Source organism: Zingiber officinale, chromosome 7A, assembly GCF_018446385.1.
Source record: "Zingiber officinale cultivar Zhangliang chromosome 7A, Zo_v1.1, whole genome shotgun sequence".
Taxonomy (NCBI): Eukaryota; Viridiplantae; Streptophyta; class Magnoliopsida; order Zingiberales; family Zingiberaceae; genus Zingiber; species Zingiber officinale.
The window spans coordinates 14,748,833-14,775,093 of NC_055998.1; the positions used below are offsets into that span (position 1 = coordinate 14,748,833).

Sequence of the window (26,261 nt, forward strand, 5' to 3'; positions counted from 1 at the left end):
TAGATCAGCACAACATTAGGTGAAATTAAGCTATTTGACACCGCACTCACTTTTATCACACGGTCGGTGAAGACCGCTCAACCAATAGGCTCGTCTGCCCACGCTTTGCTGACCGCGGAGCAAAGTGCGAGCGACAAAAGGGCGGAGTCTCCGACCTCCTCGTTTTCCTTTCTTCTGCCCTCTCGTTCCAAATCCATTACCAGATCTGAATACGAAGGAAGCAGCACAGGAGGAGAATCGAAGCTAGTCGAAGAAGATAACGAATGGCGAGCGACAGCGATCTCGACGAGGACGAGCTCCTCCAGATGGCGCTCAAGGAGCAGGCGGAGAGGGATGTCAACTACAAGAGGCCGTCGGCCAAAAATTCTAAGCCCGTCGTCAACCTCATCCGGCCTCCGCCTCCGCCGCCTTTCATGGATCAGAGCCAGCCTCAGGGGAACCCTAATTCGAATTCCAATCCCCGTGGCAAGCAGTCCCGGCCGCAACAGCAGCAGCAGCAGCAGAGGCGGAATCCTAGTCGTGGAGGGGATGACGACGACGGATCGGAGGTCGAGATGCTGAGCATCTCCTCTGGAGATGAGGACTCGTCTAAAGACCGTGTTCCACCGCAGAGGGGGCGTGGCGGCAACGATCGCCGAGCGCCCAGGGATGATGGCGATACCGGGCAGGACGACGATGAGCCCAGAAGCTGGAAAAGGGTAGATGAGGCTGAGGTATTCTTGATGGGATGATAGTCCTTTTCCCCCTTTACAGTTGATCTCAAAATTCTTAAGTCGTGAAACTGAATGGGTAAAATTGAGATAATGTTTATGTTCACCTCTAGCGAGTTTTTTTTTTTAAAAAAAAATATTTTAAAGATTTTGATTTGGCCATTTGATTTTGCAGCAATGTTCGTTTAATAAAGTTTCCAGTTATTCTAGAGCTCGTTTTGCTTAAATTTAAAACGCAACCTGTATCTGCAATTCTTTCTAGTATCCGTAGGTCTTTCTTTAGTCTAACCAATTTTGTCCGCTTCATATGATTGTGTGGCATTGACTTGCTGGATATATCGGTGACACGGTCCCTGAAGATATTTCTGATCGATATAACCTTAAAATATGCTGTAACTTTTTTTTTTCTTCCAAAAAACATGATTTGTGTTTGGAGGATATTCAATTTTGATTCAATTTTTGGTTTGAAGTTTGTTGATTAGACTTTAGTCTTATATAAATATACCAAACTTTCAAGCTTTTATGATCCTACAAATGTTATAGTCGGATTGAAAATCAAATCAATAAAAATGTTATTTCAACTATCAAACCCTTCAAAATGGGCATTCAAAATGTTTGTTTTTTGTTAAAAAAAAACAAACTGTGCCTATGTCTGAAAATATGGAATCAATTGGAAGGTTGTTATGCTTTATACAAAGTTTTGGCATGTGATATACCTTTGGTGTTGGCACTGAGCATGCTAATTTATCAAGGCATCATAAGAATGCAAATATTTGTTAAACAAGGTTAGTTTCTTTTTGTTGAGAGGGTTGAGCTCATGTTAATGCACTAAAGTTAGTCTTTTATATGTTTAAAAAATGAACTCTGAATATATCAGAAGGGCATAGGTTACTAGACTGATCCTGTGAAAAAAGAGAATTTTAAATTCTAGTATTGTTGTAATGGAGTAAATAGCTGTAACTTTGAAAGATGAATTATGTATGGGTCTGGTATATGCCTATTTGATTTTGTTTTATATAGTTATTGTGACTGACTTGGCATGTTTTGGGTTGGCTGGTATGATCATAATATTTGGTTGTGTATGCCATGATTTCTTGAATATCCTGCAACTTCCCAGAAAATTCAAATATGCTCCAAGTATGTAAGAGACATGGAATCAGGTTACAATGGTCTGGGTTGATGAAGTGCCCATGAGGTTGTCAAATACACTTTTCAATGAAATTACTTTTGTGATTCTAACTGGTTCTTTTCTCAAATCTAATCACTTATTTCTCATCTTTAATGTTTAATGCTTCTATTCTGCAATATGATTGAAATTGTTATGTTGGCAACTAGTTTAATATGCTTCTGCATACATTCAGCATGGCGTCTTGTTTCTCTGAAAATAAAATTTTTAACTGAGATAAAAGTAAACTTACAACCAGTTTCTTTTTCTTTAGCTTTCTCGTAGAGTTCGAGAGATGCGTGAAACAAGGGCTGCACCAAGTGCACAAGAACAAAAACCAAATGCAATTGCTCGCAAGGGGCTTGCACACTTGCAATCTTTACCTCGGGGTGTGGAAGTTTTGGATCCACTTGGGCTTGGGTAACTACATTGTTTTACACGGTTAACTTTTATATTCGTCATATAACTTGGAGGCTATGCTGCTGCATTTTTTAAGACTCTTATATATATATATTATTGCCAAACCATTCCTAGTAGCAATAAGTTGTTCAATTTTAAAATATTAAGGATTTCCATGCAGATATAAGATAGAGACGGAGGCGAAGAGTCAGATTGGATAGAATTAAGGACTCATTCCTATTGCACAAAAAAATATCAAAGATCAACATCAAGTATTGGAGATTTTCAAAAGTATAGTAGTGAGAAGTCATGGTCTGGAGTCATATATTGGATACCAAATAGTTAAAAACAATGACTAGATCATTGTCTTAGATCATACTTTCATGCTTGGGTGTTTCTTTGTGCCAACTCACTTTTACAATCTTTGGCAAAGTGTTATGTATTCTAATGTCGTGAACTTTAACTCCTAGTTATTCTTTTTTAATGTTGGGAATGTTCAAGATTGTGTGATCCATAATACATTTCAAAATTCGGAAACCAACTATTTGTTATCCGGTAGGCTTGCGACTATAATATTGTAATATACAACAAAGTTTAAAATATCAACTTGAGTTTTGGGCATGCTAGGTGTTGATGTTAGTGGGTGTGCTTAATGTTAGAAAAGTGATGCAGGCCCAACCCATGAGGAAGCCCAATCAAGCCTTCAAACTTCAAATGGTCATAACTTTTTGACTCGGGACTCAGAATTAGGTTGTCTGTTGCCACACGCGCAAAATTTAAAAACCTACGTTTGTTATCGGTGAAACCGTAACCGCTAAATTTTTAGTCCCAAATTCCACCGTTTAAACTCTTTTCGGGCCCTTTTTGCTATTTTTAGTATTTTTTTTTTTTGGTATTTAGGGTAATTTTTGTATGCTTGGTATTTTTAGAGAAGATTTATCTTGATTCGTGTCTTGATTTAAGTTATGATCGTTAAATTAATTACTTTCCTTTTCAGGTAAAAATCTATTTCCTTTCTTTACAAAATTGACATTAAGATCTGTCAATTGTAATTTCTTTCCTTATTTAGGTCTTAAGTTGTGGTCTATTTAAAAGTCATGTTTAGATGTAGAGGAACCAACCCTTTAATTTTAATAAAAGTTTCCTTTTAGAAGGTTTTCTTCTTGTCTTCTCCTCAATTTTTCTTTTTTCGTTAGCTCCCAGGATAATCGCTTTTCTGCCCAGCGCCAGTTGGTGTCAGAGCATGAGAAGGTCATCGCCAAAACCAATGGCGGGTCGTCGTAGTTACGGTCGCCATAATGGGCAGGCTTTGAGGGAGGAAGCTGAGCCCCGTGGTCGTAACATCCAAGATATAATGACGATTGAGGATTTACGAAGGCAAGTTGCCGATTTAACCTTATGGCGACGTGAGATCTCGAAGATCGTGAGATTTCAGATCGTGGATTTGAGTCTTCTTTCGAGAACCCATATCACCGGCGGGTCTCTCCTCAGGAATGTCATGGATGAGAGGAGTTGCTAGATACTTCGGATTTCGGGATCTGCTCGAATTTTCTGGTTTGTTGCAGAGGACTTCATTGACTGGATCAACGAAGTAGAGCGGATCTTCGACTACAAGCGAGTTCTAGATCAAATGAAGGTGAAGTTAATTGTCATTAGACTCAAGGGTGAGCATCAACATGGTGGGAACAGATGTGGCGCTCTCGAGACAAACAAGGTAAATCCCAAATATCTAACTGGGAAGATATGAAGGAAAACATGAAGGAACACTTCCTTCCCTTCGCTTACATCCAAACTTTATTCCAGCGACTTCACTTATTAAGACAGGGCACGAGATCAGTCGACAAATTTGTAGAAGAATTTTTCCAGTTGATGGCCCGAAACGACCTATCCGAGACGGAGGAGTAGAAGGTGACATGTTACTTAGGGAGTCTGCACTTGGTCTTGCAAGATGCCCTTAGTCTTCATTCATTCTTGACGGTATCAGAGGCTTTTCAACATGTTGAAAAGCAACAAAATCAAAAACTAGTGGGGAGAAGCGACCAAAACAGTCGGCCAACTCACCCTCAAAATTCTCGCCCTTCACAGCAGTAGCCATCGCAGCAATCACCACAAGTCTACTCTAAACCCCCTATCAGATATTATCAATGTGGTGAATAAGGACATATGGCGTATCAATGTAGGAAGCCCTCTTCTACTGATTTGAAGGGAAAAAATTTATTGATTGAGGAAGATGTGATAGAAGATACAATAGCAATGGATGATCCGATGTATGAAGCATCTGACGAAATGATTTATGGCGATGGTCATGAGATTCTGGTCATTTGTAAATGTCTGCTGACTCCCAAGGGTGATTCAGGGGACGATTGGTTGAAAATCAATATTTTTCATACTACCTGCACCATCGTGGATAAAGTCTGCAAGATGATTATTGACAGCGATAGTTGTGAGAACGTAATTGTCCAGAAATTACAACTGAAGACGTATTGTCATCTTAAACCCTACAATTTATCTTGGCTGAATAAAGAAAGTGAGGTAACAATAGACTGGTGATGCCTCGTTTTCTTTTCAATTGACAAATATTTTGATAGTGCTTGGTGTGATGTGGTGGTCATCGACGTATGTTATGTATTGTTGGGGCGACCTTGGCAAGATGATCGCAGTGTTGTTCATGGTGGGCGAAGAATACCTATACACTTAATGTCAAGGGAAACAAAATTGTGTTGGCGCCACGGCAGGGAAAAATTGCTCCAATTCCGATAGCTAAAAATACTAATCTGCTTTCTATATCTAGATTTTTAGATGAAGTGGAGCGTGGAGTTGTATATGCTTTGCTACCGTGCCAAAGCATTGCTCCTACCATGGACGCGGAGTTATCATCCTAGCGGATTTTGATGAGTTGATGCCAGAGGATCTTTCTTCTAAACTACCGTCTATGCGAGATATCCAACATCAGATTGACCTTGTCTCGGGGTTGAGTTCGCCTAATTAGCTAGTTTATTGGCTTAACCCTAAGGAAGCAAAAGAATTGCATCATCAGGTGGAGTTGCTGGAAAAGGGACATATTCGAGAGAGTATGAGCCCCTATGCAATTTCTGCCCTACTAGTATCGAAGAAGGATGGCTCGTGGCATGTGTGTTGACAGCAGAGCCATCAATAAGATTACAGTGAAGGTTTCCAATTTCCCGTTTGGACAACATGTTGGTTCAGCTATCCGGTTCTAAGCTCTTCTAAAAAATTGACTGTAAAAGCGGATACCACTAAATCAGAATAAGACCAGGTGATGAATGGAAGACGACATTCAAGACGCAGTATGGACTATATGAGTGGATGGTCATGCCTTTTGGACTGTCTAATGCACCCAACACCTTCATGAGGTTTATGCATCAGGTATTGCGGTCCTTTATGGGAAAATTTGTGGTGGTATACTTTGACGACATCCTTGTTTACAATCCGACATGGGCGTCACACTTCGATCATCTCTATATTGTCTTCAAAAAGCTGAAAATAGAGTGCTTATTTGTAAACAAGAAGAAGTGCTCTTTCTTTACTACATCGGTAACTTTCCTCAGCTTTATTGTGTCCACTGATGGTGTACATGCAGACCAAACAAAAATAGATGCAGTCCTGGAGTGACCTCAACTGAGGACCTTGCACAATGTCAGAAGCTTCCATGGTTTAGCTTCTTTCTACCGTCGGTTCATCAGAAATTTTAGCACTCCGATTGCTCTTATCATCGAGTGTCTTAAGGGAAAGGATTTCAAGTGGTCTGAAAAAGCAGAGGCTAGCTTTGAACTGGTCAAACAAAGGATGACCAAAGCACCAGTTCTAACCCTTCATGATTTTGACAGATTATTCGAGGTCAACTGTGATGCATCCGACATAGGTATTGGGGGGGGGGGGGGGGGGTCCCAGTCTGGGCGACCAGTTGCTCTCGTCAGCGAGAAACTCTCTAGGTTTAAGAAAAATTATTCTACCTACGACTTAGAGTTCTATGCCATTGTGCAGTCCTGAAGCATTTTCGGCACTACCTAGTATAGAAGGAATTCACCCTGTTTTCTAATCATGAAATAGTAAAGTACATAAATAGTTGATCGATGTTAGCGGTATGCCAAGTGGGTGACTTACTTGCAAGAGTTCATCTTTACACTAAGGCACCAAGATGGAAGTCTGAATCGTGCCACAGATGCCCTGAGTCGGTGTTCTTCATTACTCACCACCATAAGTATCAACATCGCAAGCTTTGAGGTTTTTCCATATATGTATGCAGCTGACTCATCATTCAGAAGGATATTTCAAGAGGTACATGATGATTACTGGCATGATTTTCTTTGGCATAATGGTTATTTGTTTCGTGGGTTGTAGCTGTGCATTCCAGACTGCTTTCTAAGGCAGCAGATTATGAGTGAGCTTCATAACGAGGGGCACTTCGGATGTGATAAGATATTGACCCTCATCTCTGCCAATTTCTATTGGCCCAAGTTAACTAGCGATGTGGCTCACTTTGTTGATCGATGTTCTGTATGCCAGCGGTCTAAGGGGTTCTAACAAATATGGACTTGTACACTCCCCTACCCGTTCTTGAAGCTCCTTAGGCTCGATGTCAGCATGGATTTCGTATTGGGATTACCTAGGGGTGTAAATGAACCAAGCCGCTCATGAGCTATTCGAAGGTCGCAATAAAAACTCGTTTGAACTCGTTTAATGAGGCTCGTTAAGATAAACAAACCAAGCTCAAGCATCACAATATTCGGTTCGTTAGCTCGTGAACATGTTCGTTAAGTTCATGAATCAACTTTTAAATAAAAAATAATAGTTTTGATATTGAATTTATAGATTTTACACTCTACTTATAAAACATATAGATAAATATATTAAATTTATTTATTAGAATAAAATTGTAAATTTTAATATGAATATTATAATTTTTTCTAAATATATAATTTAGTTTTTAATGAATATTTAAATCTATAATTTATATTTATTAAGTTCGATAAAAGCTCGTGAGCCATGAATATATTCGTTAAATAAAGCTCGAGCTCGGCTCGATTATAAACGAGTCAAACTCAAATATTCAAGAGTTCGGCTCGGCTCGGCTCGATTATAACGAGCCTCAGATTCAGTTCTTGTTGTCATTGACAGATTCTCAAAGATGACGCATTTTGTAGCTTGCAGGAAGACTATGGATGCTACTCGAATTACCCATCTAAGGAGATCATGCGTTTACATGGCGTTCCTCGATCCATGACTTCAGATCGAGATACCAAATTCATCAGTCACTTTTGGAAGAACTTATGGGGGAAATTGGGCACACAGTTAAATTTTAGAAGTGCTTACCACCCTTAGACAGATGGACAAACCGAGGTGGTGAATCGAAGCCTAGGCAATCTTTTAAGATGTCTCACTGTTGGTTGCTACTCGGAATACCGTCCTAGTTTCCCTCTACAAAAATTTGTACAAGCATAGAACTATTCTAGCTACCCTTGTGCTCTACTGAAGTTAAATTTGGATTGTAAACGATACTTAACATTATTAATCCAAATTGTCCTTCAGAAGTTAAACTTGGATTGGAAATATGAGATCATCCACCACTTCCTAGCTACCTTCTCATTGGATATCAAACGATGCTTAACATTATTAATTCAAATTTTTGAAGTTAAACTTCGATTGAAACGATACTTAATATTTTACTCCAAGTTTAACCGATGTGTTCATTATTACGAAGTTATCAACATCTATTTCAAAGATCGGCTTTGTTAAACATGGCGAGGCACTAGGCCTTCTTAGGTATGAGATCATCCACCACTTCTGAAAGCCTTATAAAGAAATCGGGTATTTACTATAAACTAGGTTTAACTATAGAGACCTCAATAGAAACACATTATCAAAACATGAAATCGAAAAATAAAATCGATAACAAAAACGATAATTTAAAATCGATAACCTCTTGTGTTTGATTTTCAAGATCTATACAAAAGTTGATGAGGAAACTAATAACTAGTTATACCTCTGATAGACCTCTTGATCTTGTTGTATTTCCTCCTTCTCTGGGCGACGATCTTCAAGATGAAATTCACTCAAGCTTCTTCCAAGGCTTCCAAGATCCGCCACCAACTATCCTCCAAGGACGCTAGACGAGAGCTTCCTTCTCTTCTTCTCCTTCCAATCGGCCACCAAGAGATCTCACCAGCCAAGAGAGAAAACAAAAGGAGAAGAGAGAAGGACAAGGAAAGAGAATATAAATGTGTTATCTCACGAGGCACCCCTCCATCTCTTTTATAATCCTTAGTTTAAAAGGAAAGTTTTAAACATAATTAAAACTTCCTTATATTCCTTGACTAAAAGGAAAGTTTTAAAACAAAAATTAAAACTTCCTACTTTGTTACAAAAAGGAAAGTTTTAAACATAAAATTAAAACTTTCTTATCTGTTTCGTTGGTAAGAATTTTTTTTTTTAAAAAATTCTCTTTTAAATCCCTTGTTGGTTATAAAAGGAAAATTTTATAAATTAAAATCTCTCTTTTAAAACATGTGAATGGTTATAAAAAAAGGAAAGTTTTATCAAAAATTAAAATCTTCCTTTAACTACAAATAAGGAAAGATATCAAATATTTCTCTTAATCCTTAAAGCTATAAAAGGAAAGATTTTAAAATTAAAAAACTCTCTTTTAAAACCATGATTTCCACAAAAGGAAAGATTTTAAAAATTAAACACTCTTTATTTTAATGTGGTTGGCCACCTACCACTAAAGAGTTATTATTGCACTACCGCACCAATCTCATATTATAATATGAGCCCTTCTTATCACGAGTGTGTTAGTCTCTTATGTTTAAGATATTAAATGTCCACTAATTAAACGAGTTATCGACAACTCACTTAATTAATATCTAGCTCCAAGAGTAGTACCACTCAACTTATGAGCTCCTCAAGGGACATCATCAACTTAGATTACTGACAACTTCATTCTATAATCAACAACACATCATATAAATAATATCATTTCTCAACTTATCGGGTTTATTGATTTAACGAACTGAATCGCACCCTTTGATAAATTAAAGAAATAAATATTAAGTATACATGCTTGTTATTATATCATGATTAAGAGTACGCACTTCCATAATAATAGAGGTTTTATTCTTTTATATAGTCAGTATAAAAAGAAACTACCTCAAATGGTCATGCTCAATACACTCATAGTGTACTAGTGTAATTTTATAATCAAGATAAACTAATACTAAATTACACTACAACCACTCCAATGGTTTGTCCCATTTCATCTTGGTTGTGAGCTACTATTTATAATTTATAAGGAATTGATAACATGAACTTCTGTGTGTCTCCTCACACCATGTTATCTACAATATAAATTAAATGACAACTACACTTAACATAAATGTAGATATTTGACCAATGTGATTCTTATTTCAAAATAAATGTTTATGCAAAAGCTAAACTTTTAGTATACACTCTAACACTCACAGGAACTAAACCAAAGTAGTAGGACTTGGCATTTCCTTAAGCAGAGTTTGCCTACAATAGATCGAGAAACAAGACCACGGGATTAAGTCCTTTTGAGATTGTCTATGGTCGGAATCCATCAGGAGTTCTAGACTTAGACCCTATTCCACATGTAGGATGAATTAATCCTAAAGCAGATGAGATGACAGAGCATCTTCGGGTATTCATGAGCAGGTGAAACTGACAATTATGGAAAGTAATGCCAAGTATAAGGCTCGGGTCGATAGTCATTGTTGATAGGTACTTTTTAAGGTTGGAGATTTTATCTGGGTTGTATTGACTTGTGATCGTTTTTCTGTTGGAGAGTATAATAAGTTAAGGGATCGAAAGATCAGACCTTGCGAGATCTATAGCAGTTAACGATAATACCTATAGGTTGCGCCTTCCTAGTCATCTGAAGACTTCTGTCTTTAATGTGAAGCATCTAACTCCTTATTCGACGGTTGATGATGAAGCTAATATGAACTCGAGGGCTAGTTCTTTTCAAGCCGAGGAGACTGATGCTGCTCCAACCCATGATGAAGCTCAATTTGAGCCTTCAAACTTCAAATAGTTATAGCTTTTGACTCGGGACTTGGGATCAAGCTCTGTCTGTCGTCATGTGTGCAAAATTTAAAAAATTACGTTTGTTACCAGTGAAACCGTAACTGCCAAATTTTTAGCCCCAAATTCCACCGTTTAAACCCTTTTCAAGGCCTTTTTGCTATTTTTGGTCTTTTTTATTTTTTGGGTATTTAGGGTAATTTTCGTATTCATGGTGTTTTTTAGAGAGGATTTGTCTTGATCCACGTCTTGATTTGAGTTAAGATTTTTAAGTTAATTACTTTCCTTTTCGAGTAAAATCTATTTTCTTTCTTTACAAGATTAGAATTAAGATCTGTCAATTGTAATTTCTTTCTTTATTTAGGTCTTAGGTTGTGGTCTATATAAGAGTCCTGTTTAGATGAAGAGGAACCAACCCTCTAATTTTAATAAAAGTTTTCTTTTAGAAGGTTTTTCTTCTTATCTTCTCCTCAATTTTCCTTTTCTCGTTAGTCCGTAGGATAATCGCTATCCTGCCCAGCGCCAAAAAGGAAAAGGGGAAATTGAAGATTTGTGGTGTTGAATGTAGAAGCTTTGCTTCATAGACAAACCATGTGTCAATGTTGACTTGCAAATAGATAAAAAAAATGTTAGTTTAGGACTAGCAACGACCCACAAGGACCGCCATCAAGTAAATAACTTACAAATAGATGAATTATAGCAAAAGGTGATTATGCTTATCCCAGGCGCTCCTCACAGTCCATTCTCAATTTATGTAAAGGGAGAGAAATCATGGGGTCAGTTTATAGCTGATCACTAAGTGGCTAGGGGTGAGAGGATTTTTTTTTTCTTCGAGGGCATATGCCTGTTGAGAATTGATCCCTTATCCCATTGTAGCATATCTACCACTCTTTAGCCAATTGGGCACCCCCGTGGGGACAACTTGCATACAGATGAAGCACCTTCAATAGGTGGTTCACCTTGCTTGTGATGCTCCAAAATACCTTGTGACTTCAATGGAAGCTTTGCTGATGTATGAAACACCTTGCCACCTTATTTGAACCTTTGCATACCTCTAAAACACCTCTCGATCTCTTGAAATACCTTGTGACCTGTGCTAAAGTTTTGTTCCATTATATGTGGTGCGCTGATCTTGGAACACCTCACATTGTCATCGACTTTCGTTCCAAACACCTCACCTCACAGAAGTTCTATTGACCTTGTGGGCATTTCATCGACCTTTGAGGAAGACTTTGGTTACATCAGATGCCATATTCCAATTGTCTTGGCTGGTCAAAACAAAAAGTTATGTGGCACAAAATGAGATTTTAATCCATGATGTATACCATGGTTGGAATCTTGTAACATTTTTGATGAAAAGGTCGAAAAGAATTATTTTGATAAATTATTGAAACTTAATATTACTCAGCATTGAGACAATGCCTATCGTTCCATTTGTATCAATCATGTCAACAAGTATCTTTTTATGTCAACACTTGATGCCTTTTGGCATGCTAAAATTGAGATATTGTTCTTATTGTTTTATAGTTTATCTCCATATAACATAATATAAAAAATGTAGCATTTCAAATGGAAAACAAATATTGAACTTAACTATATATAGTTGTATTTTCCTTTTCTTCTTCATCTCTTTCCTCTTTCCACCTCCAATTTACCACCCACACCATATATTTGGAATGTTGGCATGATATCAAAACAATATTGTTCTAATTCAAGACCAAAACACTAGTACAACTTGAGATCTCAAACCTTAATATACACACTCTAAAGAATCCACTGAAAAGCTACATCACTGTCGTTCTTGATTTTGTATAGTTTTCCCATTGGGCTTTCGAATCAGTGTAGTAGTTTCTTCTTTGCCTCAACATCTTAATATTCTGTTCTATTAGGGTAATTGACAACAAATCATAGAGGAACCCCAGTTGTTTTTTATGTGATAGGTTTGTGGCCCTAATGTTGTATAGACATGAGGGAAATATACACACACTAGTGAATCCACACAAAAACAAGCAGAATAATTCTAACTACAACACTATTGTTTTTTGCTTTTGTACAGTGTTGCCACTGGGCATTTGTGTTGCCAGTATATTTCTTCTTTGCCTTACCAGTTTAATATTTGGTTCTATCAGGGTAATTGACAATAAGTCATTGAAGCTCATTACTGATGCTTCAGTAAGTTCTCCACTTTCAAGAGAAAGGTCTGAATCCCTGGATCCTAGTATACGAGGTATGCCCTTGTTTTGAGTAATCTTATAAAAAGAGAGGATCTACATATGGTCTTATTTTGAATCTTTTGGATAACTGTAATTCTGCTTAGTTTGTTGTGTGTTTCTTTTAAATATCTTGTAATGCCTTGTGATGCCTCTTAACAAATTTCTTTTCTTTCATGTGCTTTTATAATTCTTGTTTTTTGCCTGAAAAATTATCTAATTTATTTCTGAATATCCAATCTTTTATGTACCACGATATAGAAAATTCAAGTTTGTTATAAAGGCAATAGTTCTCTTAGCCTTTCCCATTTACTTTTACAGTAGGATTGAGGTGCAATTTGCTAAGTTTTGTCAGCAGTGAAGGAAATGTTTATATAAATAATTTGACAACTTTTTATATAGTACTCGTTGATTTATAGTTTTTTTTTTTTTAAACCTTGAACAAATTTGTGTATAAGTAGCTATTATTGACCCACTGGCTTGAATCTTTGCATACCATTTCATTAACAGTTTTCCTCCACCTCAAATCATTAAATAGAAAACAAACCGAGGCAACAATCCTTTTAGTTTTCCACATTTTTTGTGAGTCATACTTTTGCAGTTGGAAGGCATTGCAAACCTGCCATGTTCAGGAAGTATTGAAGGAAACATTTATCTAAATAAATATATAACATCTTATCCATGAAGTATAATGCATCTTCCATTTTTGCAAATCTTCTCTGACTCTATACAAGGTTTTGTTAGGTAATTTTTCCTATATAAAATCAATCTCAAGAGTCAAGATCCTCACCATTACCAAAATACTAATTCTTCCTCACTTTCACATCTGTACTTGGTGCATCCTGGCTGAATGTAATTTCATCAGGGCCAATAATCAACCTCCATAGCACCAGTTGAAGCAATGGTGATAAATCCACATCTGTCTGCTGGTTCGGTTACTAGTTCTGTTAGAGATGGCTACAACGCATCCAACATTATGATACTCTTCCTCCTATAACTTGAATCCCTGCCACGAGCCATTTGACAAAGTTATAAATTGGGCCTTGACTAACAATTTAAGATTTTGGGATAAGCACTCACTGAATCAAACAGAAAACCTGACTAGAAATACTTAAAAAATTATATCATTTAGTTTACATGCTTTGGGGCTAGTCCATCCGTGAAAGTGTTAAGAATAAAAATGCTAATGTTCATTAGTTTAGTTACTCCAAAGTCCAAATGATAGGCTAGGGTGGGGGTAGACCACTATGTTTTTTCTACATACAAGGGACTGTTTTAAGAATATTAAGTATATAATTGAATTTTTCCTAACCGCTTAAGCTTTCTGGATTAGTTGCCATTCATTCAAATTGAAACCAAGTAACAATGCTAGGACTGCCCTGGTGAGCTGATCTAAAAATTGATTTGATCTTTGGCAGGAGGATATAAAGAGAGTAAGGGGGTAAATCTCAGTTTGGTTAACCATTCATGTGATGGGATTGTGCTAGATAGGGGTTTATCCACTTTCAGCCCATTGCTCCTTCTATAGTGTTTGCTTCTTTCTGTGACTCAAATGTAGCTATGACGATAAGATTGATTGTGTCTCTTCCTTTGATCATTTTTTTTAATGATCATTCTCCAAAAGTTTGCTTATTCTTGAGGAATATCTATTGTCAGATGCAGTCACTGGGCTACATCTGTCCTCTTTGAGTTCTGTTTTGAGATTTGTTCAGTTATTTAATAAATTATTTGGACCCTCAGTTATTGTAGCAAAGGTGATTTTGCTCACCCAATGTGCCCCTCACAACTGGTCCCCAGCCCGTCCCAGGTTATGTGAAGGGAGATAAATTTCGGGGTTAGCTTATAGCCGACCACCAAGTTAGCTACAGGGTGGGAGGGTTTTTTTTCTCCGAGGGCATGCGTCCGCCGGAAATTGACCCCTTGCGCCATTGTAGCAAATTTGTCACCCTCTAGCCAACTTGGTATCCTGTGGGGACTCTGGACCCTCAGTTATTGCTTGATTGAAGTTAGCAACTAGGAGCTCGACCTTTATGAATGTATGGTTTAGTTAAAAACCATGAAATAAGTTTCAAAAATTCTTACTTGGGACAATTCTTCAATACTAAGCACAAAACAATGCAATTTTCTGTTTGATACTCTATTATGTTTATTGGGGAATGCTAATCATTACTTGGGAAAAAAATGTAAATTCATGTTTCACATTGATAAGAAAGTTACCTTACAATTTCTCTAAATGAAATGATTTTTCCACCAACTTCTTCTGAAGCTGACTTTGATGTGGCAAGACACCATTCACTTCTTTCTCACAACTTACTATAGTTCTATGAGTCTCAACGTGACAATACTATTTGTCTTTGATTGTCTTTTCAGTTACCGTGGAGCATGATTGACTCCACTCTTGTTGTAGCCTCCATGTCTCCTTGTTGTTCTCCTATGCGCCCATTGTCTCTCTCTTCTTTACATTCTCACTTTTGTCTTGGAATCAAATATTCATCTTTTACCATCTCTGTTCTTAATGGCGGATTGATTTTTATTTCCGATGGTTTGAGTTGGGCTCAATTTCTGATGAATTTTCTTTTTTCTTTTCCTTAGAATCATATAGCATGGATTCATATCAAATTGTTGTAAGTCATAATTCTTTAATATTTTTGGTTCTTATATATCATATCAATCTTGTATAACCAATCATTTCATGCGGATGATAGGAATGTGGATTATCATGATTCTAGGTTCTGACAACTATGAGCCTGATTGAATCGCTAGTGGTAGTTGATAATTTGATTTTGCACACTTGATTACTATAATTTAACATGATTCCTTTAGTTTTTTCTTTTTGCAGATAAAGTAACGTACTCTTCTCCAAACTTTGACCCCAAGATCTTTTTGTCACGGGTTCACCAAGATACAAGTGCAGCTGATTTAGAAGCTGGGGCCCTTACATTAAAAGCTGATCTCAAAGGCAGAACTCAAGAAAAGAAACAATTGGTGAAAGAAAACTTCGATTGCTTTATCTCTTGCAAGACTACAATTGATGGTATTTTACAATACCATTCATTCATCACAATTTTGATGCTGTTAGTTTCTCATGCATAAAATTTTCATAAGAAAAAGTTCTTTCCTATCATTGGATAGTTAAGATTATCTTGAGAAGTTAACTGTGCCAAGCAGATATCCAGTCTAAGCTGAGGCAGATAGAGGAGGATCCAGAAGGTGCAGGTACTGCTCGATTGTATGAATCCACCCAAAATATCAGTCAAGTTGCAAACCGTGCATTTCAACCTTTATTTGAGAGGCAGGTAAATAACTGAGATTCAAGAATGGAAAGGTTGGTATTGTTTTTTTTTTTCCTGCTTGAGAAGGACTCCTTATGTGATTATAAATAGGTGCAAGCAGAGAAAATTAGATCAGTTCAAGGAATGCTTCAGAGGTTCCGGACTCTTTTTAATCTGCCAAGTTCAATTCGTGGGAGCATTGCCAAGGGCGAATATGATCTAGCAGTTAGAGAGTATAGGAAAGCGAAGTCAATCGTCCTTCCTTCTCATGTATGTTGTTATTTTCTTTCTTAAATTTCTTGAAATGGCTTTCTAAATGAACCACACATCTTTGGGAGATGTTTGGTATGTTTCTCATTAGTATCTCATACCCATTTGGATTTAGTAACTAACTCGAGGAATGAATCTTCATTTTGTTGGGCATCTGCCTTCTTCATAACTGGAAAAATTACATCATCTTACATGGTTGAATATACTCTGATCTTTCCACGAGGAATACCATAGTTCATTCTCATCTCTCTTGGCATTATGTTCTGCTTTGGAGATTGCTGGAGTAACGATTTTCATTTAGCTATATATACAGGCAATTTAAGTGGTGTGATTCATAAGTAGTGTCATATAGAAGCACTTGTAATAGGTTTACCGTGTCTGCTGATTCTTGAGGCAACATTAATTATACTGAAAGAACTTATGTTATAAAAAGGCTTTAACTTTCACTTGCATATCTCATTCTTCTCCAAGGGCTATAAAAGTTCATGGATTTGTTCTGGTGCTTTATTGAAAATGGTAAAACTACTGTTGATAGGATCCCTTCACTTAGGCTTGGAAACTCTGTACTATTCCATGGTTGGCAATAGTCTGAGGCACAAACCTCCACTCATGTTAAGTTGTTTCTTCTTGAGGTGCCTCAGAAATACTAACCTACTCATTGCTAACATTTCAAATATCTTGTAAAATGATTTATTATTATTTATATGTTGATATATTGAAAAGGCAGATTAACATCGTATTAATGAGAAGATAAATGTTGTCCTCCATGTTTGGAATTTTAGAATTGTAAGCTTTATGGGCATTTGTGGGAAATCTTATGGCTTTCACCTCATTGTTCTTGAGGAACATAGTTCATCATTCTTAGCTGAAATGGATAGTGAAATTGTCACTTTGTAGTTCTCAATTGGTTTGTGGCCTCATTTGTAGGTTGGTATACTGAAACGTGTACTTGAGGAAGTAGAAAAGGTAATGCAAGAATTTAGAATGATGCTTTACAAATCAATGGAAGATCCAGAGCTTGACTTAGCTGATGTAAGTTTGCTCCTTCCACCCTTTTACTTTTAGAAGACATGAAATAAATTTTTAGGAGGAAAAAGCAAATTCAGTTCCTGTCTGTTGTATTGTGTCTTGTATAGATTTAATGGTTGTGGAGTAATATAATGTTGCTTTTGAAAATAAGTAATCTAATCATGGTTCCTAATGTGGAAGCAAAGTAACTCAAATTGAAGCAAATACATTTCTTACATGTGTGTTCCCATCTTGTCTTCCTCCTAAACTTAGTTGTAGTATTAGCTTATGAACTGTACTGTTTCCTCTTTTGATCTCTGTGCAAGAGATTGCTAGCATATGGCACTATTTTAGGTGTTAGAAAAAGAGGCTGCTAATGTTATATATATATGCACACACGATTATGTTCCATTTTACTGTGATTCTAATATTTGAGAATGAAACGTCCGGTTACATGTATTTAGTACCTTTTCTATTTTAATTAACTGTTTTCCATTGCATCTTACCTTTGGTTACTTCATGTGCTTCTTCTAGCTTGAGAACATTGTAAGGCTGCTTTTGGAATTGGAGCCCAGTTCAGATCCTGTCTGGCGATATCTTAGCATTCAGGTCTGTGTCTCTTATGCAAGGACACTAACCTGAAAATGATTCAGCACCATTCTCTTTCTTTGTTAATTGTTGGTTTAAATTATGGCAAGGCTTGTGATTGTGATTTTCCCCCGTTTTTCTAGAATCGGAGGATTAAAAATTTGCTTGAAAAGTGCACTTCAAATCATGAGGCTCAAATGGAAATCTTGCATAAGAAGATTCGAGAGAGATTCAAGTCTGATGCAAGATGGAGGCAACTTCAAGAGGATTCGAGTAAATTGGTATGCATAGGATTAGCATCCCCAAATCAGAAGGATATTTTTCTACTTTTAGGATGGGTGCTAGAAAAATAAATACTTGGATGGCATGTTTGTTAACTTCCTAAATTGTTTTCTACTTGTAATCCCAATTAGTGGTTGTTTGACAAGTTTGATTGATAATAGGATGGTCATAATCCAAAAATTCTTTTTTCTATCATGTGAGCACATAATCTTTGTATCATCTCAAGCTCAATTTTAGAACGTGCACATTCTCTATTTATCTGTTTTTCTCCTTAGTTGTGAGTTAGATTTTGACTTATTTTACTGGAATGATTTATTTTTTGTAGCTAGACTCAGAGGTGTCCTTGGATGACTCTTCTGAACTAGAGTCACATCTACTCGGGGAAGAAATGGATACTTTGAGAGGAAGATATATCCATATGTTAAACAGTGTTCTAATCCATCATATACCATCATTTTGGAGATTATCCATATCTGTTTTCAGTGGAAAATTTGCTAAGGTATTTTAATATATCATTCATTGTAAATTATGTAAATCATATTTTTGTGCCTTGAATGCCTAGTAGTGCTTTAACCTTTGAAATATGAAATGCAAGGTTATTCCTCCCTTGCAAACCAAGGTATTTCTGTGGTTGCTATTCATATATCCTTCAATGTGTTTAAGAATCAGATGATAAGATGCTTACTTTTTAACCCTTTTCTGAGTACATTTTGTTGAGTATCTGAGATTTTTCCTTCCAAAAGTCTTCTTTTACTTCTACTGTACTCTTTTTTTTTTAAATAATAATAAAAGAAGAAAAAGTCTGCCTCTTTCACAAAAGCTGCTGATTCCAAATAGATGGGACAAACATGGCTGCTGCTGCTAATTTCACTCAACAAAAATGCAAAACTCTCTGAACTTGTTAATCCTTATGCCATAATTGATGAGGCAATGTATGTCAGAACAATATATGAGAAGCCATTTTATTGAATTTTAGACAGCATGAAGATTATCTAATTTCAAGAAATACTTTGTTTCATGGATGATTTTGAGCTATTGGTTACTTTTCCAGGTGACCACTGGTGGCGGGGCTCTTGATACAGATACAAACTCTAAACCTCCCTCTAATAAGAATGATGAGAAAGCTGGTGATATTAAGTATTCAACTCATGCTCTTGAGGAGGTTACAGTAATGATTCATTGCACTATAGCTGCATTCGAAGCAAAGGTATGATTAAAGACTTTCACATCCTTATTCGCATCCCTAACTTCTCATTAATGATTAAGGTTGATGCCTCTTCCTCCCCTTAATGACTTTTGTAAGTGTGAAGTTTTTAGAGTCTCAGGCCAAGGCTAATAGAATGATTGATAGTGTGATTGTTGATGCTCATGCTTTGTTCCTTGGAATAGGGATGGAGTATCCTTGTCCATAAATTGATTTTTTTTCATGGGTGAAATGCACACCTTAATGTTGTTTTTTGAGCATTAGATTATGATTTACAATGTCTAGTCTGATACAACACTAGAACTAGTGTTTGAATTTTGATTAACCAGCACCATAAGATTGACTAAAACTAGAGATAGGAAGCAAACTTTTAGTGTTTGATATGTACATTAGTAATAATGGTGATTGAACTACTACGAAAACAAGCTTTACTGTTTGACATGTATTCTAGGAAAGGAAGTCTATTCATTGTTTGGTGATATAATGGAAATTTAGGAACATGAACAACATGATCTCATAATAGAGTGTGAATTGATGTGTTCCATGTGCAAGAATATTGCACCCCAGATTTTCTGTACAGGATACTATTTGACTTATGGTTTTCCACATATACTAAGCCTAGGGGTATTGAGGCTTTTATCTGAATTCTCTTGTCAACCATTGGAATTCCAGTTGAGTATTTAAGGATGCAATAGAGTTAATATTCTTGAATTTTATTATAGGACTGTAATTGTGCTCGAGTATTTAAGGGATTCCTTATGTGAAGCAAAGATATACAATGCTGGTGCACGAATTTGATTTCTGTTCCAAGATATTTATTGACGCTGCACCTGACCTAATATCATTTAATCTGCTCAATATATGATCTATGTTTAAGATAATTCATGTTGGGATTTATATTGAAGGTCCAAAGCACATTCCGAGATTTTGATGAATCAAACATTTTGCGGCCTTTCATGAGTGATGCTATAAAGGAGATTGCTAAAACATGTCAGGCATTAGAAGGAAAAGAATCTGCCCCACCAGCTGCTGGTATTCAATTATTTTTTATTTAAATTACTGTGCTAGCTTAAAAGATGGGTAATATTACATTCTCTGGTTCTTTACAGTTAAAGCATTGCATGGCCTCTATTTTGACATTACAAAGATTTACATCTTGAGGCTCTGCACCTGGATGAGGGCAACTACTAAGGAGATTTCTCCAGATGAAATGTGGAATCCTTTAACTACTCTAGAGCGTAATAGATCTCCTTATGCAATTTCTTGCTTGCCCCTTGCGTTTCGAGCAACAATCATATCAGCTATGGACCGTATCAGCAAGTAAGTTGTTTATCTTGAGTGAGACGAAGTCTCATCATTTTCCTTTTGTTAAATGATTAAAGCCTGCTTTTTGCAAGAGGCTGTTTCCAGGATTCGAACCCGTGACCTTTTGGTCACATGGCAATAACTTTACCGTTGCGCCAAAGCTCCCCTTCATAATAACTGATGCTTCATTAATAACTGATTATGTATTGGCATCTCAACTAATCTTCATAATTGATTGTTGCTTGTTTATGATATATGTATATCTGTTGTATTACATATCTAATCAACATTGTTGATGTAGTAAATTTTGATATTTATATAGCAATGGTTAATCAAAATAAAGTGAATGTGGTAAAGTTGATCTTGTGTATTTTGGGTAGTATTGGAACTAAAACATGAAATGATCATGAAACAATTGAAATTACTGATTAGGGCAAATTTTTTTAGTTGGAATGCAACAAGGCAGCTTGTCACTTACCTGAGCATGGCTCAAGACATTTGTAATTCCCTCAGACTATATACCTTGCATTTGCAGTAGCCTCGTACAGTGAGACTGGCCGTTTTCTGTCTTTGATCATCAAAGTGAAGAGCTAAATATGTTTGTGCAGAAATAAATAATCTGAAATACAAATTGTTTCTTATGATTTTTCCTTAGAAGTTTTTATTTTATTTTTCTGTTAGTTTGATTGAGAGCCTGAGAAATGAAACAATTAAGTATCAGCACGTCTCTGAACATATTCAAGAAATTCAAGAATCAGTAAGACTTGCATTTCTGAACTCTTTCTTGGATTTTGCAGGTATGTCCCATCATTATTGTAACATAAATGTGATAGTTTGTTTTCTATTTATGATCATAATTTTATTTGCCATCGTGCAAGTGGTTCAGGTTATCTGGAGCGAATTGGTAGTGAACTTTCTCAACGGAGAACAAATAAAGAGAATAGCTCTCTTCAAAATGGGTATCTGCACAATATTGAGAACGAATTGTCTACTTCATATGGTGGTTGTGCTGCTGCTACTTCTGATTTCCACCAGAAGCTACTTATAGTTTTAAGTAACATCGGACACTGCAGAGATGAGCTTTCCCATATTCTGTACAATAAGTACAAGCATGTGTGGCTACAGCACAGGTATGATAGTAACTCATGAAGTATTCTTCAAAATTTAATTTACTTTATTCTTGGAAGTTATTTTGTCGCCATTTTTTTGGGGAAAAGTTCTTTAGTCACTTTAGCTTTGACATTGTTCTTAAATGGAAGTGAGTCATGCCTTGATTGGGTATTTCAAATGATGGAAGGAGAACATTTTTTTTTTTTCCATCCCTTGTTTGTGGAACAAGTCTGGCAGAGGGAGTGCACAGAAAAACAAGATCTGTTGAGGGCTCTTTTGTTGAGGGGGAAAAAGGTATATATATAGGAGAGTAATTTCGACAAACCAAGGGCACTAATGTCTTTCACTCCTGCTTCCATTGCTTGAATTTTGCTTCCACCCAACTTTGGGTGGAAGTTTTATGCCAATTCTGTGCAACTTTGGGTGGAAACTTTTTGCCCAATTTTTCTGTAATAAAGCCCTCCTGTTCCTGCCACATTTTCATCCTTGGTAAACAATGGAAACAAAAGCAGATCCTGTCTCGTTTCTGGACATAGGAAATCTATCGCCCTAAGTAAATAGACACGTAGTTCGGATGACGATGCATATTCACATCAAGGTTGAAATGTGTGTGTACGTGTGTGTTTAATCTCAAGTTAATGGATAAGTTTTAAAATCTATCCTGGAAACTCATGTTCAATAAATAAAGCCTGAACTTGCAAGATTATCTGAGCCAGTCAGATTTTTTAATTTACTAATGGCATTCCTCCAATTAAACATTTCTTATCCATGTTTTTGTTTGCTTGGTTAGCATATGCTACATATTCAATTTTGCTTGTCCACTGTCAATCTTCCTGCTGTATCAATGTCTTGTGTAGCCAGCTAACTCAATAGAAAATACACACATTAAGTGTTCCATCTCTCCTGCCAAGTTCTGGTTTCTCCCTCCTGTTCAAAGATCACCTCAATTTGAAAAAGATTTCAGCAAAATGTATTGTAGAAATACAGGACAGCCCGGTGCACAAAACTTCCACAAGTACGGGTCCTGAGGAAGGGTCGGACTACATTGGATCTATTGTATGCAGTCTTACTTTGCATTTTGCAAGAGGCCGTATCCACGACTCGAACCTGTGACCTCGAATGGAGTCATAAAGTTTATGTAGTTGACACTAGATAGTTAGAACTAGCAAAGCTACTTGATATTAATGTGCTTCCTATAGCTTAATTTCATTTTCTGTCTCATTCTATTATAACTCCAGGGATGATGATGAACAAAATGCTGACATGCGAGACCTAGTGACATCATTTTCTGCACTTGAGGAGAAAGTACTTGGACAATATACATGTGCTAAGGTGCTGAATTTTCTTTCTTTTTTCAAATGAAAATAAAGATCTTGTTAGAAATCTGTTTTCTCTCATTATTTTTATTTCCTGTGAAATGGTAATAGACATGATTTGCTGAATGGCCATGCACAATTATTTAACAAGGAAATATTACCGTTTGAAAATGACCAAATAAAAATCAAACAGTCTGAAATGCAGCTGGAAGTTAATTTAATATTTGTTGCCATCAAACAGTCAGATTTAATCAGGGATGCTGCTCAGATCTATCTTTTTGGTTCTGGCATTCAATGGGGAGGTGCACCTACTGTCAAGGTAAAAAGTTAGATTGAACTACTCATTAACTAAACATGCCAACTAGTGATTCACTTTCACCCTCAAGGAAAATATCTTAATGGTTGCATTCTGTGGCAGGGTATCCGAGATGCAACAAATGATCTGCTGCACATCCTTGTGGGAGTACATGCAGAGGTTCAACAATGCTCTTGTTACACTCTTGTTTAAATACTCCTCTGCTTATTCTTTCTCTATGTCTTAGTGAAACTCGGAAGAAATTTTGTTTAATATTCATCATATCATCCTTTGGTCAATAATAATGGTAGAATTCTAGAATAAAATGACAAGGAAACAAGAGGCAAGATGCACACAATTCAAGAACATTGGAAGAGTTTTTTAATTTCCTTCTCGTTTCCTTCATGTCTATATATGTCAACATTTGAATCTCATGATGGTTCCTTTTTTTGTTTGTGTCGTGCAAACACACTTCCCGATTTGGTTTTATTTTTTCTGGAGCCAAATACTAACAGAGTTGGATGTTTATTTGATTTTTTCCTTTTTTTTTCCAGCTTTAATTTCATCTAACTACTATTGAAACAATAATAGGAAATTTGAATTATGTTCAGCATGTTATTCGAGTCATTTCTGATGGCACCATATTTTAGAAGCTGCAAATAGCAACTTTTCAACTGTGTTTGTCAATACTAAGTATAATTGATAAAATTCATGTTAAAAAGGTTTCACAAAACTTCATTGCTGAATGATTTTTGAAGAGAATATCTTAATCTTGTCATTTGGCTGCCGTCTTGTTTAATCTTGTGTACAGTCGGAGTAGTTATACCTTTAAATCCTGGGGTATCTGGAATAGTACTTAGTCTAGTTTCTTTAAACATGCATAAGCTAAATGGAACTTTTATGTGTATGCAGGTCTCCAATGGTGCAAAACCTTTGTTGGAGAAGATACTAGGCATATTAGTGGAAGGTTTGATTGACACTTTTATTAGCCTTTTTAATGAAAATAAAAATAAAGATTTGAAAGTGTTGGATACAAATGGTTTCTGTCAGCTAATGATTGAGGTACTCGTAACTGAATTCATTTTGAATAAAATATTCTTTTGAAAATTTATAGTTGAATTATGAAATTTCTCTCTAAAGAGTTGTCTTAAATCTCTTGCAGCTTGAGTATTTTGAAACTGTTTTGAGTGCTTATTTCTCTCCCCAAGCTCATGAAGCTTTGAAGAACTTGCAAGGATTGCTTTTGGATAAAGCTTGTGAGAGTGTGTCTGAGCCTTCCGAAAATCCAGGGCACCAGCGTAGATCAACTCGCGGGAGTGAAGATGCCATGGCTGACGACAGACAGTCCAATATTTCTCCAGATGACTTACTTGTATGTTCTTTTTTCACTTCTCAATTTGAATAATGACAATAATTTTCATTGTGCACAATTATTAGACAACAAATTTTGGTGCTATAATATTTCTGCAGAAAGTCATTGTAAGGCTTCGTGTCACTTGCTGCTGCTTTTGCTTATATTGTGGCATCTTTAACTAAAGTTCACAATGAATCTGTGGCTGAACTTGATTGAGATAACTCGAAAATCTGATCCTCACTTGCTTTTCTATGGAACTTTAAATCTTCATGAAGTATGGCATATTGTAATAACATTGATCTACCTTTAGAAACATACAATCTCTGGCAGAAGACATGACAGTTGAAGCCGTTAGTAACCATGTTTTTACTGAATTTTAGGTTATGCATTTGCACAACGTATTCCTTATAAATTTGCTTTGATTAAATGGTCTACAGTTGACCGATTTCATGGAGATCTAAGCTATTGCTTTTTTATGTGCATGTTTATTCTAATATATACTCCTTGGACCAGTATTTTACTTGGCAAATGTCCTCATCAGTCTCCTATAGTAAATGCTCATTTGTCTTTCCTTTTCTTTCTAATTAATAGAACGCCAACCAGTTTTTTAGTGTTTTTAAACTTTTGTCTTAAATATTTGCCTAGTTCAAACTCATCCGTGTATTTTTTTATTGGTTTTTTGATGGGTGAGATATTTTATTTACTTTCAAGTGATAATTTCTTCATCTTCATTGTTGATGTGTAATTTTATTGAGTGCACCAAATGGAATCTAAGTGATTAAAGGTTTTGGTGTCGTTTTTTTCCCAGGCATTGGCCCAGCAATTTAGTTCGGAGCTACTAGAAGGGGAACTGGAAAGGACTCGTTTGAATATAGTATGCTTTATGGAGGCCTCTCTTCATCCAACAAGTCACCAAGGGCCCCAAAAATCTGCTTTTTCTGCACTCCAAGGACCTGTTGGTTCTCCAAATTACAGGAGGCAGCAGACTGTAGGCTCTCCGGCATACTCTCGGCAAAGACGCAAATAAGGGTTGGCAGGAAAGCCAGCATTTGTTAGTGCTTCTCATTTTTGTTTTCTCCCCTTTTCTTCTTTCCCTTCCCTTGTATGGTTGAATTGTAGGTTATGTTATTTTGTATAGTTGGTGAATACTTGGGCTATTCTTTGGGTGTTTTGTATTCTTGAGTTGGAAACAACCATAGCTTTTTTACTTGTAAAATGGTGGACCATTAATACATTATGTCGTTCGCTTTCTGTTGGGACTAGATTTCCTCCATTGATTTACAAGAATGATCAGGCTGAGTAACTTAGATGAGTGATAACATAGCAGGATATAATGTTGGGAATTACCCAGGATGGGTTTCATGAGCAATATATATATCTAAGATAACCTCGTGATTTACACTTCAATCCTTTCTAGTCATTTTGATTTTATGATTTATCTTATTCTAAATACTCTCGTGATGGACATGAACTCAAATACTTTTACTATAATGTGCTAGATTGTATTTTTTTTATATCCAAAATTTATAATTCATTAATTTTGAAGTGAACGGTATAATTTACATTTCCATCCACCAATTAATCATTTCCGTCCACCGATTAAATCATGTTCAATTAAGATGGTGTTTAGTTTAGGGGTTTGGGAATGAGGGAATGAATTCATTCTCAAATTTTATGTTTGGTTGATGGGAATGGAATCAAGATTTTGGAAT

At 36.3% G+C, this 26,261-nt stretch overlaps 1 protein-coding gene across 1 annotated transcript; it reads left to right on the forward strand.

Moving 5' to 3' along the window:
• The first annotated feature begins 90 nt into the window (after window positions 1–90).
• LOC122001007 (exocyst complex component SEC5B-like) lies at window positions 91–25,800 on the forward strand. The gene is made up of 21 exons (XM_042555540.1): window positions 91–713; window positions 2,150–2,295; window positions 12,465–12,562; window positions 15,385–15,579; window positions 15,714–15,841; window positions 15,929–16,087; window positions 17,015–17,119; window positions 17,630–17,704; window positions 17,827–17,964; window positions 18,291–18,464; window positions 19,017–19,172; window positions 20,075–20,201; window positions 20,279–20,489; window positions 21,156–21,271; window positions 21,361–21,604; window positions 22,823–22,916; window positions 23,142–23,219; window positions 23,319–23,375; window positions 24,108–24,257; window positions 24,358–24,567; window positions 25,358–25,800. Exons 1-21 carry the CDS (start codon window positions 264–266, stop codon window positions 25,574–25,576), a joined length of 3,330 nt encoding a protein of 1,109 aa, XP_042411474.1. The 5' UTR covers window positions 91–263; the 3' UTR covers window positions 25,577–25,800.
• The last annotated feature ends 461 nt before the right edge of the window (window positions 25,801–26,261 follow it).